At 39.4% G+C, this 17,175-nt stretch overlaps 1 protein-coding gene across 1 annotated transcript; it reads left to right on the top strand.

Annotated features, from left to right (window-relative positions):
* The first annotated feature begins 47 nt into the window (after positions 1 to 47).
* Positions 48 to 16,554, top strand: TrpRS (Tryptophanyl-tRNA synthetase). The gene is made up of 8 exons (XM_085948669.1): positions 48 to 358; positions 457 to 525; positions 3,493 to 3,652; positions 8,439 to 8,621; positions 10,062 to 10,239; positions 11,373 to 11,579; positions 13,078 to 13,209; positions 14,859 to 16,554. The coding sequence occupies exons 1-8, from the start codon at positions 217 to 219 to the stop codon at positions 15,027 to 15,029; spliced, it is 1,242 nt and encodes a 413-aa protein (XP_085804795.1). The 5' UTR covers positions 48 to 216; the 3' UTR covers positions 15,030 to 16,554.
* The last annotated feature ends 621 nt before the right edge of the window (positions 16,555 to 17,175 follow it).

Raw genomic sequence — 17,175 nt, 5'->3', positions numbered from 1 at the left:
TATATTCCGTTTATTTTTGACGTTTAGTGTGTCCTGAAGTTGGCAACCACTAAAAGCTGACAGATAATTATTTGCGCCTTGCGGTTAAGTGGAAAAAATCGTCGAATTTGAGAAATTGCTGACACGTGCATCCATATTGATCAATTAAATATCAGTGTAGCCGATAAAACTGGTTGAGTCCCTTTCTTGAACCGGTTGAATACATATTTATATGAAATGACTGACGAAAACAGTATTACTAACAACATGGAAAAATTGGACGTGAATATAACAGCGGCTGAAGAAGATGATGACATAGTTGATCCGTGGAATGTAGCCAGTAAATCTGGATCTGGAGTTGACTATGACAAACTAATAAGTAAGCAAGGATATCTTATAATAATATCCATGAAGATACTATCTTCAATTCAAGTGTCAACAGATCTTAACCTTATCATTTTATAATTCTTTTTTCAGAGAGGTTTGGCAGCACTAAGGTTGACGATGAACTCATTGCTCGATTTGAGAAGGTCACCGGAAAGCCAGGTGAGTTGAGCTGATCCTACTTGCAAAACTTCACAGGAGAAACTGGTTCCTGTAAAATAGGAACAATCGTTTTTAGACAACTGTTTTCCTTAAAAAATAATATATCCTGTCCATGGCCCCCATATCCTGAACGGGGCCCTGAGGCCAGGATGTATGGCGGGTCCCCCTACCTATCGCTAAGATGAGGGAATTGTGATTTTTGACAGTTAAGTAGTGTTCCTCAAATGGTTTCCGCAGAACCCCAGCGTTAAGGTTATTCTGTGTATTCTTAGCGATTTTTAAATAAATCCAGTTGATTTATTGAGTTGTCAGCACTCATCATCATATTATGAAGCACTGATCGCGACCTTCTTTTGTGGTATCATTATCATGTAACCCTTCACCATATTAGATAAATAACCATTTTGTAAATCAGGAAACACTTCAAATAATTATAAAATAAAATTTTACACATGAATTGTCATTTAATTATATCGATCATCATACCATATGAAATTGCATCGCACCGCCACATATTTTAAAATGTTAATAATCTTCAAGGAAAATAACGCTGCAGACAACTTTTTTTACTAATAGAGCAAAATTTTTGGTGTGTGTTGTTCTTACTTAACTGGTCGACCTGCCCCCAGGCTAGAGCCCTTTCAGCCCCCCCTTGTGGGGGCCATGATCTGGCTCGGTCAGATTTTCAACTTACCATGGCTTTTCCTCAAATTAACTGCATTCTGGCGTTCACAGGGTGTTTATCTACAGATTCCTAGCATGACCTGGGAAAATGCAAAAACAGCTGGCGGGTGACAGGGTTTCTTGGAGGTGGCACATGTTGTTGTTTTTATTAAGGGGGGACATGCTCGTCGAAGGTCAAAATTGAGTTTTTATTGTATTTTCAAACCATGATCCTGGACACTCCTTTAACGTTGTAGATAATCTATTTATATAATTTTGAAGCCTTATTATCCTTTATAGTTATTTTAAACATTTTTTGATGACTGCATAAAGTATTTTTGTTACATAAAATAGTATTCTTTTAAACCTCTCGCTCTAATGTTTTAGAATATAGTCATATTTCAGTACATAACTGTGCAGTGGTAAGATTTTTTACATTTATTAATTTTTAAACGCATTTATGAAACCATTAGTATAATTTATTACGAGAAAATTTTTGTAAAATATTCACGATAAAAAATTATATTGATAATCTCTGTGATCCCAAATTTGTCAAGAATTAGGCATTTTATTATTCAAAAAATCGGCAAGATTAACTCATTTGAAGATGATTCTAAAGATACTTATTATAAGCTATGTCTTTGACCATTCAAGTGTGATAAACATCTTATGAATAATGATTGCTTTATAATAATTATTGACCTAAGAATAAGGTAGTGTTTTTTTGAAATACGCCATTTCTTTTGTCATTCCCTAGTGGTTAAGCTACAACATACGGCCGTAGCCATAAATTGACAAACTATAATTAAAGTAGGGAGTAAAATTATGTTAACGCGCGTGTTTGAACATGTACCTAACCGAATTTTTTTTTATTTTTTTTTTAAACGGTACATGTTCAAACACGCGCGTCAATATCATTTTACTCCCTACTTCAATTATAGTTTGTCAATTTATGGCTACGGCCGTATGTTGTAGCTTAACCACTGGGGAATATCAAAAGAAATGGCGTATTTCAAAAAAACACTACCTACTTCTTAGGTCAATAATTATTATAAAGCAATCATTATTCATAAGATGTTTATCACACTTGAATGGTCAAAGACATAGCTTATAATAAGTATCTTTAGAATCATCTTCAAATGTGTTAATCTTGCCGATTTTTTGAATAGTAAAATGCCTAATTCTTGTCAAATTTGGGATCACAGAGATTATCAATATAATTTTTTATCGTGAATATTTTACAAAAATTATCTCGTAATAAATTATACTAATGGTTTAATAAATGCGTTTAAAAATTAAAAAATGTAAAAAATCTTAACACCACTGCACAGTTATGTACTGAAATATGACTATATTGTAAAACATTAGAGCGAGAGGTTTAATGCCAGCGCTCCATTGGCACGCAAGTCAGACGATTTACAGTCTTCGGACTTTTTTTTCGCGTGGAGCACCCCAGGTCTGCGGACTTTTTAATCCGCAGACCAGGCTCGTTGGATTTCAAACATGTTTGATATTTTACCTCCGAGTTGCCAGACTTCGTCCGTCGATCGCAATGCAAATTCGATTTGACATTAATACGCAATCATTCGGACCGCAAAAAAATCTGTAATTGTTTTAAACATTTTCATTGATTTATTTGTTAATTTACACATTATAAAATGAGAGATTTACCAATTATTTTTTTATTTGTATTTATGAAATTCATAAAATAAAACGTAAATCTTGTGTTGTTTTCACTGCTATATTATTTTACGCAAGTCTACATATAAATAACACAAAATTATAGGGTTTTCAGAAGACATTACGATAATCGCAATTTTCGACTTTTGACAGCTCGACTTTTTTATTCGTTCATTGATCAGTAGCAGAGCATAGACAAATCGGACGATTTATTGTCCTCGGACTTTTGGCTCGCCAATGGAGCGCTGGCATAAAAGAATACTATTTTATGTAACAAAAATACTTTATGCAGTCATCAAATGTTTAAAATAACTATAAAGGATAATAAGGCTTCAAAATTATATAAATAGATTATATACAACGTTTAAGGAGTGTCCAGGATCATGGTTTGAAAATACAATAAAAACTCAATTTTGACCTACGACGAGCACGTGGGCCGTTAAGGAGTGGGCATAGAACAAAATATCATAATGCATTGATCATTGTCTCAGTGTGTATTGTTATTCTTTTCGTTTGTTATAATATCCAAAATGCAGTCTTCTAGATGCCATTGTTGAAATACCTTTCAGAATAGTTTATTTATGAATTGAGGTAAATGAAGATTGATATTATTGATGTTTTTAGCCCACCATTTGCTGAAGCGTGGCGTGTTCTTCTCTCATAGAGACATGCACACCATTTTGAATTTGCATGAGGCCGGGAAGCCATTTTATCTCTACACCGGTCGAGGACCTTCGTCGGATTCTATGCATCTTGGTCATTTGATTCCGTTCTTATTCACAAAGTAAGTATTTACATTTTTTCAGCTGGCAATATTATTTTTAACTTTTGTACTTGGTAACCACTTATATATCAGCTCCTTAGAGACGTTTGACACGAGACACTGGTGTACATATAAATAAACGCAACACACTAGTGTCTCCGTCTGAACGTGCCCATCCATTTATGTGTAAATGCAGCGTCTCATGTGAAACGGCTCACAGCCGGCTCTCACATCTAAACTCGTCTTGTCTGCAACGTGTCAAATATGTCGATTTGGTGTCATCGTTATTCATATAACACACGTTATCTTATGGACCTTCGCACACTGCTGGAAAAAAACATTTTAGTTTGAAAAAAAAATTCTGGAGGCACATGCAAGTATTTTCACCTGACATGCAATGTCCGGAAATGTCGCACTTCGTCATTCATTTTAGCTTGCCGAGTGACGTCACTGTCCTCCCACGGTCTTGCCTATACGCACATATGACAGTTGCATGTTGCGCTCAGTTTTGATATATGACTATTATCCCAGTCAAGACGATTTTCAATGTGCGACTGGGCTTAGGGTCAAAGAAATGTACATATCTCATTTTTCTCTACTTTACAGGAGGCTGTGTGGGCTACACAAGTAAATATATATTCCACTTACACTAATGAGAAAATGTTTGAACTGTCTTTGTGATTTTTTTACCTCAAAATCGCTAAAAATTGAGATACATTTCTTTGACCCTAGGAGGCTGATATTATGTTATGTTATATATTTTTATCATTTTTGAGACATTAAAAAAAAATGGACAAAACCAATAATCATCATTGAAGACCTGTGAAACTGATAATACATATTTTTATTTTCTTCTTTTAATTCGTAAGATTGTTGACATCAAACGAATATTTTATAATAAGTGCATGGATTAAAGCAACATGGTAGCGATATGGTGGGATTGGATTTCACTTGTAGTCTGGTGATATTTTTAATGCATAATGTTATAAACTTGGCATATATACGTATTCAAATCGAAAGCATGGGGTTTTTAATATCATATTGATACCAGATGGAAATCTCCCACAGGAGACTACCTCAAAGGGCGGACCGAACCATCATATTTCCCAAAATACCACAGACTACGTCCACTCTTCGCGGTGATCGCAACCCTCGGCCGAGCGGAACCCGTCTCCTTGAAATTCAAATCGTCAAACTCCTGCCAAAACAGACGCGGTCTATCAAAAACGGCCGCTCGCGCCGCCACTAGTCAATCCGTCGGTAAAACAGAGAGGTTCCCGACCGACGGATGAACATGACGCCGCCTGTCAGTTGAACGCGCGCAAAAAGCTCTCTCTTACATCAACCGCCGAACCAACAGCATCGACCGAAAAATCTCTTCTCGCCTTTGCTCGCCTCGGACGCGAAGCCAAGCCAGCATTCCGGACAGCCCGCCAAAAAGACCACATCTGACATCGGCAGATCGCCACGCCGCAAGCACTGACTCGCGTCTCTTACATCAACCGCCGAACCAACAGCATCAACCGCAAAATCTCTTCTCGCCTTCGCTCGCCTCGGACGCGAAGCCAAGCCAGCATTCCGGACAGCCCGCCAAAAAGACCACATCTGACATCGGCAGATCGCCACGCCGCAAGCACTGACTCGCCTCGGATGCCAAGCATCAATCAGCAGCCCAGCCGCGACACCACGTTATAGCCCGCCAAAAAGACCACATCTGACATCGGCAGATCGCCACGCCGCAAGCACTGACTCGCGTCTCTTACATCAACCGCCGAACCAACAGCATCAACCGCAAAATCTCTTCTCGCCTTCGCTCGCCTCGGACGCGAAGCCAAGCCAGCATTCCGGACAGCCCGCCAAAAAGACCACATCTGACATCGGCAGCACGCCAAGCCGCAAGCCCCGACCCTACCTCCCATCGGACAGCGAGCATCGCCTCGGATGCGAAGCCCCAGCAGCCAAGCCCGCGACACCACGTTGCAGCCCGCCAATTACCAACCGACCGCCAACGACGACAATAACCTGTACCTATCGTATCTGTAACGACTACCCTGCAATACGATGAAATAAACCAGCCTTGACCAAATACCCCGTGCGTTTCTGTCCCCCACCCCCGCTTTGACCTTGACGTTATCACGGCCTGCCATCTCCGCTTCAGAGCGCGCAGAAGGCCGGGGATAAGTTGATCGCCGTCAACGTGGGGCTTGTGGGCAGGATTGTGTCCACCGGAGCCAGCATCGACCCTGAGATACGCCAGCAGAGTGAGTACAACTGTGAACTTCCTCAAACAGTGACATTTGCGAGTACTCACTCTACCGGGGGAGAAACACACGGCCGGTATTTACAATGTCAAATTGACCTTGTTTCGCGCGTGCAAACGCAACATCGAGACACGCGGCGATACGTTCCTCGCAGTGGAAATGACACACGAGATCGTGCGGAACGTACTCCCGCAAGTTCATTCGATGTGGAAAGCATAGCCAGACACTGCTGGGGGGCCGCGCAAAAAACCGCGTGGTCCCGAAACCTGGAATTCAGCACACCAGTGGCGCCTGACAGAAGCAACAGCCTGGATAGCAAATCAGCATGGACATCGGCTCCATCGCAAGACGTGACAGCAGCATCGTTATGTTCCTCCGACCAGCGGTATCATCCGTCGACCCTGGCCCACGGAGGAATACGTAAGATGTCATGGCCAACGGCGTCGCGACGCTACACAGAGATGCCCCGGCTACCGACGCCGACGCTCTTCGTGACCGACGTCACCCAGCACAGCGAGGTGCCAGCCAACGGCGCTCGTACCTCAAACCCAGGCGAAACATCTGCCACCAGCGCGGATGTCTCGCCTAGCATAACCACTAGCCTTATCAAGCCTAGCGAGTCTTAACGCACTGGAAGACGACACTCCTCGCAAAGACCCAAGGTCAAGCTTCAGTACCAAACCCCATAACCAGCCGCTTACCATTTGGCACCGGCGTTATCACGGAGTGCCCCGGCGCGACGCCCGGCACCTTCGTGATATACCTTACGGCAGACCGAGGTTGGTCGCCTGGTCTCTGGTTGCCCAACCGGCGGTGACCAGCAGATACATCAGACACCGCCTCAATCGCCGACGGCCCAAGGCTACATCGGATCTGCAACCTGAGGGACCAAGAAGACTGAAGCGGAAGCCAAGATTCCAGGGACACAGCAAGACCCCCAGCATTAATCGACAAACATCCGACGCCAGCGAGGATGTCACGCCCGCCTTAAAACTACGACACCTATGGCCAAACCGCTTCGACGCCTTGGACGTGCGAGAAGACGACGCTCAAGAACTCAAGGTCCCACTTCCAACACCAGACCCCATCACCAGACGTCTATTCTTGGAACCGGCGCTATCACGGAGTGTCCCTAACTGACATGTCTGACACCTCCGCGAAAACCTCACGAGGAAGCTGAGATTGGTGCCCTGGTCTCTAGTCACACAATGGCGGCGACTAGCAGGCGCAACAGGTCCCACCTCACTCTTCGACGGCCCAAGGATGCGATGAGCTGGTCGATTCGAGGAAACCACCATGTGGAAGTGGAAACCTCAGCAGTTTTGACACGAAAGAGCCTCAAGCACGCCAAGACCATCGGACGCGTCAAAGCCGCACAGAGGTGAACCGGCCCCAAGGACAAGCGACGGTAGGCTGATAGAAAAGACGACGGTTCGGTCGTTTCCCGGAGAGGTCGTTTGATACCAGATGGAAATCTCCCACAGGAGACTACCTCAAAGGGCGGACCGAACCATCATATTTCCCAAAATACCACAGCCTACGTCCACTCTTCGTGGTGATCGCAACCCTCGGCCGAGCGGACCCCGTCTCCTTGAAATTCAAATCGTCAAACTCCTGCCAAAACAGACGCGGTCTATCAAAAACGGCCGCTCGCGCCGCCACTAGTCAATCCGTCGGTAAAACAGAGAGGTTCCCGACCGACGGATGAACATGACGCCGCCTGTCAGTTGAACGCGCGCAAAAAGCTCTCTCTTACATCAACCGCCGAACCAACAGCATCGACCGAAAAATCTCTTCTCGCCTTTGCTCGCCTCGGACGCGAAGCCAAGCCAGCATTCCGGACAGCCCGCCAAAAAGACCACATCTGACATCGGCAGATCGCCACGCCGCAAGCACTGACTCGCCTCGGATGCCAAGCATCAATCAGCAGCCCAGCCGCGACACCACGTTACAGCCAGCCAAAAAGACCACATCTGACATCGGCAGATCGCCACGCCGCAAGCACTGACTCGCGTCTCTTACATCAACCGCCGAACCAACAGCATCAACCGCAAAATCTCTTCTCGCCTTCGCTCGCCTCGGACGCGAAGCCAAGCCAGCATTCCGGACAGCCCGCCAAAAAGACCACATCTGACATCGGCAGCACGCCAAGCCGCAAGCCCCGACCCTACCTCCCATCGGACAGCGAGCATCGCCTCGGATGCGAAGCCCCAGCAGCCAAGCCCGCGACACCACGTTGCAGCCCGCCAATTACCAACCGACCGCCAACGACGACAATAACCTGTACCTATCGTATCTGTAACGACTACCCTGCAATACGATGAAATAAACCAGACTTGACCAAATACCCCGTGCGTTTCTGTCCCCCACCCCCGCTTTGACCTTGACGTTATCACGGCCTGTCTCCGCTTCAGAGCGCGCAGAAGGCCGGTGATAATATCTTTCCTTCTAGATATTACATCATCCAAAATGTAGGAGTTAAGTCATTTGCTAACAACCACTGTGCCTCGAGATAGTGATTAAACCTTTATTCTTGTTATTTTCAGGTGGCTGCAAGAAGTATTTGATGTTCCTCTGGTCATCCAGTTGACGGATGATGAAAAAGCTCTTTGGAAAGACATGACCATCGAGACTGCCATGAAGATGGCCTTGGATAACGCAAAAGATATTATCGCCGTTGGTTTCGACTTAGATAGAACATTTATATTTAACGACTTGACATATATTGGGTAAGTTATATTACAGATAATAATTTCTTCAGCCAGAAAACCGTATTACAGTAAGAGGCCTCGCACATGCAAATCCAGGCAAATTATTGTTAATAATTGATTTTCTCTATGTTTTAATTGTTATTCACAAAAAACACATAATTTAATGCAAGTCGTCACTACATTGGTCGTTGAAAAAACAGCCGTGCAGGTTTACAATAAAATATTAAGAAGGTTATAGGTCAGTGATCCACAAATCGCGGCCAAAATAACAAGTACTTCAATCACCAAATTTTTCATTGAATATGACAAAACTCTAATTTCCTATACAGCTACTAAGTTTTATTGTGCAAATATATATGTGTGTATTAATGCAGACTGGAGAGTGATTGGAGTAGCTGATAATATCGTCACCGTTCAGGCAAAACTCACCAACCCAAAAAACATCATTTCGAGATATCGTAATTTAAAAGTTTGGAGATGAAGGAAATATCAGATTTTAATGTTTTTAAGGTTTTATCTACATTACATAATTTTTTCATGTCTTATGAATAAGTTATTTAGGTTACTTTTGCTTTTTGATGCTAATTAATACATCTGAAAAGTTTTGAAGGAGGCAAGATGGCTGAAATGTGGTTTGGTGACTTTTGCTTGTTAATAATCTGGACCAAAGCGATCTTATTATGACAAGCTAAAGTAACTATTCCTGTTTAGTTATTGTTGCCTGTAAAGTAAAAGTCACCATTCATAGTTTAGTGGCTTTTGCTTCTATGTTTATAACGAAGGATTTATTTTTTATAGTGTTAATAATGTCTATCCGCTTATAATGACTTATGCTTGTTAAGATTTTATCGAAAGTTATTCAGGGAAAATCAAATAATTCGGATTTAAGCAACATTTTACTAACTAATGTACCGTGGTGACTTTAGCAACTTAAAGAACATAATTTTACGTTTCGGATGACATACTCAACTCAAAACTGACTTTTTGCGGGTTGGTGACTTTTGCCTGAACGGTGACGATATGTAACTATTAAATTTAAAATAGTAAAATATATGTCTCGTCTAGTATAATATATTGTTATTTTTCAACACTTTTACTCACTGCGGCCCGTGAAAAATGAGAAAATGGATAAATTGGTCCTGTTTCAAATATGTTGTGCATGACTGTTATAGGTCATTTAATTAATTACCATTTTTAGCTTTAGTTTGCACAGAGTACAATAATGCTAATGACTGACAAGCGTAATGGCACTTTTTTCATATTATTAGAAAATACGTTAAAAGAACAGGATATAATAAAGAGCAAAAAGTATTTTCAATCATATTACAGTAGAAAAACCAAATCTTGCTACGCTAATAAAGTGCTTGATAGGGAAAAAAAAGAAAAGACCAAACTTTACATTCAATTAATGATAAAATAAAATTATTATGGGTGACTGACTTGAACCTTGATTTTTAGGCAGTGTCCAGAATTTTACAGAAATATGGTGAGGATACAGAAATGTGTGACATTCAATCAAGTGAAAGGAATCTTCGGTTTCGGAGACTCAGATGTCGTTGGAAAAATTACCTTCCCCACAATCCAAGCTGCTCCAGCCTTCTCGACAAGTTTCCCGGCCATATTTAAAACACAAAAGGTAATATAATATTTTTTTATGGCTCTTCTCTGTCTGTTCGCTCCTTAATCAAAGCATATAGAGAATTTCTGTCACACTCCAGTCTTGCGGCTCCCTAGCAAGCGTCGAACAGGCAGTATTTGGTTTAAACTGAGTATAGCCGTGAGTCCCAGACATTTCGCATCAAATTGAGTGTTGCTCCAGCGACTGTGGTATTTGAGAAAAGTAATTGTCATGACAATCAGAAAAAAAAACTGTTTCTTTTATTCAAAGAATTATTCACAAGATTTAAGAATGTACCATTCTAATTATTGAACATACATAATTCTGAAAACACTCATGAGAAAATATAGCCAATAGAAAAATTTTTTTCGAAAAAAGTAAGACACCCAGCAGGAATCGAACCTACGTCTCTTGGGTTTTGCGCCCTGTGCGTTACCACTATGCTACCATTTTCAGAATTATGTATTTTCAGAAAATAATTATTATCGTTTTATAAACACTATGTTTCCGCTACAAATAACATTTAATCATATCGTCACCTCAATACTACAACCAGATAACTTGATTTTCACTGTTTTTGAGATAGCTATTGAATATGATTCTACATTTCCTTCTCTACAAAATGATAAAACTATGTAAGTCAGGAGTTAATGGGAACTGTATTATTACAATGACCAAATCCGAGTTATCTAGCCGTAGTATTGAGGTGACGATATGGGAGTGTTTCTTCCGATATAGTGAATTTTTCTTCTTATTGATTATTGTATAATGCAGCAATCATAAAGTTAACAAAGAAATGGTGAAATTGAAATATATCATTTGTGGTCAATTATTGTCTGTGCCGTTACAAGACTGACTAAATTCAAGCCGGTGCACGAAGCTGTGAACTTCGATCGTAATGCTCGTTGTTGTTTATTTTTGGAAAGCAATATAGTAAATCTGAAAGTGATGATTGTTGTAAAATGGTAATATTCAATTGAAAATCTTCAATTACTGTGAACAGGTTACCGCATTGCATTCGAACTAGCACTATCATCGTAACACGTAAATCAGTGCCTCGTGCTGATTATATTCAGCCTTGATGCTGTAAATTTACCTCTCTTGATGTCCTGCAGTGATATATGATTAATCTAATGACTTGTTTTTTCCAGTTGCCAGTCCTGATTCCTTGTGCCATCGACCAGGACCCTTACTTCAGAATGACCCGTGACGTGTCGGCCAGATTGAAGTTCCCGAAACCGGCACTTTTGCATTCCACGTTCTTACCAGCGCTGCAGGGGGCGCAAACAAAAATGTCCGCCAGCGATGTCAATGCTTCCATTTTCCTGAACGATACACCGAAACAAATTAAGAACAAGGTATGTATTGCACTGCGATTACCCATATTCCTATAGTTACCAACTTAATAAAGCATTATAGCGCTTGTACACGTGCATGGGTTTACTGACAATAACTGTTTACACGTAAAAGTGTCTGACTCTCTCTCCTATTTCTCCTCTCTCATATCTCCTTATACTACTATTTGACAGGTCTTAAAAATAGGCCGCGGTGTAGTTCATTTTTTTGCCGGTAGGTTCGCCACTATGTTAGAAATATAATATTTAAGATATAAATTGATTTTGGTATTATTTTTATTTAAGGGTGTGGAGAAACACGCCTTATTCAGTCACCTTTTCTGTATTTTAAACAAATGTTACCACATAATATGTAACTGTAAAAATTGTACATATCGACTGCTTAATCTGCAAACCAGCTAACTCCACTTTTCACCAAAAATCAGATTTTGATGGCGTTATGTTATAAAGCATGTGTTCGATGCTCACACAAAACTTTCCTAAACCTATAAATAAATGCGTCATCAATCTTCACACAAAACAGCCAAACTGCAGGTTCCAAATGTCCAATATCATAAATGGAACTGTAGTGGTCAATGACCTCAGGCCTTGTTAGCATTATTTTGACAGTGTAAGAATTAGCAAGTCATTTATACTATCGCACAATCCTCGCATCTACAATCAGCATATTCTGCACGCGTGACATGGAAGTGCAATAATGCAGAGGCCAGCAGATTTCTCAATAGCAAACTTCATCAACAATGATTCGCAATTTACCGAATAGTCTAAATACCTATTAGTATCAATCATAATCTCCGTCTGATCAGTAAGGTTCGCGTAAGTCGCTCCTGTCCCATGAGTACAGACCTCGGGACAATATCATAAGTATTGTAACTTAATGCTCTTGTAACAAACTCTTGTACCAACTGTTTACGCTGCAAATAAAACTCGCTTCTGCATCCACCACCAAATATTGACTTCTCATCTCTCCTGACGACTCTCCATCTACACCTCCTGGTCATCCCCAAACACAGCGGTCTTGTCCCGTCAACAACGAGACTCCCAAAAGAACAACTCCGCTCTTTGTATAAATTTTATTTATGTATAAACGGGAAGCTAAAATAGAGTATTAATTCATAGTGCAGCTTATTTGTAAATAAAAATGTTAACAAGTGTATTTTTTGAATTGTTAAATTCTGCTCGGTAGTTAAACTATTAGGTTTTTCTATTTCCTGAACAATTTTCCCAAATGCAGTTAGCTGGTTTGCAGATTGCATTTGAAATGGTTTTTTATTATAATGGTCAAATCTCTGCAAATAAATACGTTTATCGGATATCCAACCATGTGGACTTCTTTGTTGGTATTTAGTAGATATACTAATGTCTCTAATTGAAATGATGCCTTGTGGAAGTTAACCAGACGAAAGGAGAGTATGCCTACTTGTATTTGCCTCTCATAAAAATTTGGCAAGTCATATATTTTGTAAATCTAGGTTTTATTAACATTTCATTTATTTGACAGATCAACAAACACGCTTTCTCCGGGGGACAACCAACTGTGGAGGAACATAGACTAAAAGGAGGAAACCCTGACGTGGACATCTCTTATCAGTATCTCTCATTTTTCTTAGAAGACGATGACAAATTGGCTGAGGTATATACCTACAACATTTGAAAAATTATTACATTCATAGAAAATAATAGATACTTACTTCACCATGTTATTTCCTAAGAGGATCATATCGTCACTGTTCTGGCAGAAGCCACTAATTCGAAAAAATGACATATTGAGTTAGTTATACCAAAATGTTCCTTATTTCAAACTTTACCGTATGGAAACCTTCTTAATAAATAAACTGTCTTTATTTTAAAGACATCCTTTTTACGATTACTTAATAAACTCACATGATAGACCATTTCAAACATTTTAACAACGTTTTAAAGTCAAATTACTCAAAACTAGTATTCTCCAGTTAGCGTGTTCTGCCAGAACAGAGGCGATATTATGGACTTGCACACAGTGGAGGTTGTATTAAGAGATTTTGTTTTTATGAGAAATGGATGTCACTTGCTCAACTTATTAGGTACATACTATTATACATTGAAATACGACATTATAAGCCAACACATTACTGTTAGGTCATATATGCTGTACACCTTGTGCAATGAATTAGAATAACACCATTGTGAACCGTAGAGGAAAATAATTTCAGAGACACAAAGACGAAACTACACTTTCGCCAGTGTTACCCTTACACCGCTTTACACTGAATGATGCTAGCGATGGCGTAAGAGGCGTTTCGTTCTTGTGTCTTTAAACATTTTTTTTCATTTGTAGTTACACTCCTACTTAACTTTGAAACAATTTATCGTAGGAGTTTCATTTTGTGTCACTAATAAAAGTGATTTTTCTGATGTCAGTTCAATACTTAACTCAAAGTGATTTTTGTAGTTTCGCCCTTGTCACCCTAAGCCCCCGAAATGGAAATGCCGTGAACGTTTGTAAGCACGAATTGTGTGTACAGTGCCGCAAACTTATCTGAAGAATTGATGGGGGAACTACAATCGAAAACTACCCAATCAAGATTCGCAACTGGACAGATTTTAACATTGAAATGGCGTATTCAATATGACGTCCATATGGGTTCTAGTAGTTCCATTTTTGACCATTATTCAGATAAGTTGGTTGGACTGTATGTCGTGTACGGCATAGATATTATGGTATACGGATGAACGGACGGAACAGCATGCAGCCCCTGGTCAGTTTGGACTGTCTACTGCCACCTATTGTTAGAATATCAAAGTAATATTCGGTGAGTGCATGGGGGAACAACTCAAAATTTAAAGGTTTTGAGTTAAGAATGCCGTTTGATGTAGAAAGGTCTTCTCTTTATAATTCAGCAAAAAAAAAATTAAAAATTTCTTCAATGTGTCATAAAATCGAATAATCCTTTCTAAGATTAATCAGTAATTCCATTATATAATCAAATTTATTTGTTAATTCGTTATTAAAATGTACAATTTCATTGTGCATTGATGAATTCCACTAAATCATATACAAAAAAATGTACACTTTCATCGAAATCAAGGCTTTAAAATTAAAATAATAATTACTGCAAAAAATTCAAACGCCATTATCTCGGAACAAGGTTTTATGAGTTGTTCCCCTATTGAACTGGTGTATCGATATGTGTATGCCGCGTAATTTAAACCGATTTAGAAAAAACATCGTTATCGCGATAACGCTCGTTTTCCGGATATGGCTCAATTCAGAATTGAATGTGTTATTTTACTTTTTTTTAGGTTAGGAAGAATTACCTGTCCGGTGAAATGCTGACAGGTGAACTGAAGAAGGCGGCCATAGACTGCATAACCCCAATTATTACCGAATACCAAGAGAGAAGATCGAAAATAACCGATGATGTACTACAACAGTACATGACTGTTAGGAAATTGAAATATGACTTCAAATAGGACTGCTCTTATAAAATAATATTTATTTATTTAATTTTATTGGCATATACTTATTCTTCCAAAACGAAAATATTAGTGAGAATTTGTAAGATATATATTATTATTGTATTTTAGAATTCAAAAAGTTCCTAGAATTCTGTTGCAAATATAGGTGGATTTAGAAATGAGTTTTGATCCTCGCTCTGTGCTCCAAGCAGGCTTACCACGCTGACTGTCTTCCACACTTCTTGCGTGAGAGGTCTGTACAGAGTGTAGTAAATAAAAACGAAACGGTTATACATTATAGTGAGCCCACAACATAAATCTGGACTCTAGAGTTTAACTGGGCTATTTGAAAAATGCGACACTTTCAGGCGAGGCAAAAATTAAATTATCTTATGTAAAATCCATCCTATATTATACATACTGAACAAATTACATAACAATCATCGCTAGGTATATAAACAAATTGTGGACTTTCGACAACGTAATATATTTTTTTTGTCTCGACTGTAAGCTGTGATTTTCAAATAATCCAATTTCCCTCAATCGATTCAATAAATTTTGGTGGTATACTGATATCACAGCGAAATTAAGGTGTGTAGATACTTCAGAGTAATAATATAAAGAGAGTGGCTATTGTTCGGCAAAATGAAGCCGTGTTTCTTGCGTATAACGTACAGTAAAACCCCAATTTTATTATTATTAACTTAAGTATGAAACGTTATACCATCATGTTGCTTCTCAGTACGGCTACCAAATGTTAAATTGAACACAAAAACAATAAATTTCAGCAACACGTGCTCGCAGTTTTTAAATGAATGTAGTCATTCAAATTAATATTTACCAGCGATATGTACAAAAAGTATATTTGATTTAGCCGTAGACGCATATTGCAGAGATATAAGCGTGCCGAATGCTTTCTCACTCGCACTTATGGTTCGTTTTTGTTCAGGCCTTGGTAGATACCATGTTTTCCCATACATAGGATGTGGATGAGCATTGTGTATATGGTTACTATCACCGACAACGGTGTTTAGATTGTCTCTATTGTATAACCGTGTTTCATACAGCGCCCCTTGACTTTTTAATATTTTTATGCCTCTAAATGCGAGGGCGATGGTTTAAATCCCACAGTATTATCCAATTCAGAACACAAGTCCGATACGTTGAGTGAATGGCTAATAACTGTTCATCGTAAGAAAGTATATTACGAAACCTCCTTATTGAGTCTGTAATATGTAGCGAATCATGGCACCTTATGAAGGTTCAGAGCAACCGTATACTGAGCTTCGAAAACAGATGTTTGCGACAGATATTGGGTGTGCGGTGGTATGACTTTAGGAGTAACGAGGAAATAAGCGAACATCAACCTGGCTTGCCTGTTCTTCAAGCCGACCGGATTTCGGTGGCTTGTAAGGCCGCTAAATACTATCTATTGAGTGTATACGGCAGAGATATGGGATGCTAGTTTGACCTGGAGCGATCCTTGGAGGGGCTGTGTGGTATCCATATGCTCCAACTAAGGGCCAATATGGCTGAAGAGAAGAAGAAAAAGAAAATCTGTAAGCAATAAGGTTTTAAAAATCACATTACAGTATGCAATATGACTATTACATTAAATTACATATAATTCTGGGAACTATTTGAAAATCTTGGCTATTATTAATTACCAATGATAAATTCTTTTTACCATTTCGATATTTATATAAAATATTATGTTATCTAGCAATAAAAATATCTTATTATTTTTATAAAAAATTTAGAAAACTTTATAGCACCATTCTTTTTAATCACATATAATTCTGTATGCGAAAGAAAAAGGGGGACAAGTCTGAAATCACCAATTTTTAGGAGAGCCAAAAAACATTGCATTTTGGACAACTTTGTACGGGAACTACTATGTTTCTGTGTGGAATTTCGTATTACAGAGTCGTTGATTAGACTCATCCCTTTTCTCATTTAATATTTCTCATCATATCGTGGGTATTCTGCGAAAAAGCACTAAGTCAAAATTTTGCTGTTTTGACTTAATGATGAGGTAATCTTATTAAGAGTACGCTCTATAGTCTACAAAAACACACACAGTCATATCTATAAAACTGGCGAAGATAATTTATGTTATAAGTCAAAAAGACATACATCTATTCAGAGAAAAAGCACTAAA

The sequence above is a fragment of the Rhyacophila brunnea genome, unplaced genomic scaffold (genome assembly GCF_057557595.1).
Source record: "Rhyacophila brunnea isolate RB1 unplaced genomic scaffold, BYU_Rbru_1.0 scaffold_20, whole genome shotgun sequence".
In the NCBI taxonomy this organism is placed as follows: domain Eukaryota; kingdom Metazoa; phylum Arthropoda; class Insecta; order Trichoptera; family Rhyacophilidae; genus Rhyacophila; species Rhyacophila brunnea.
This window is presented reverse-complemented; position numbering and strand designations above follow the sequence as displayed.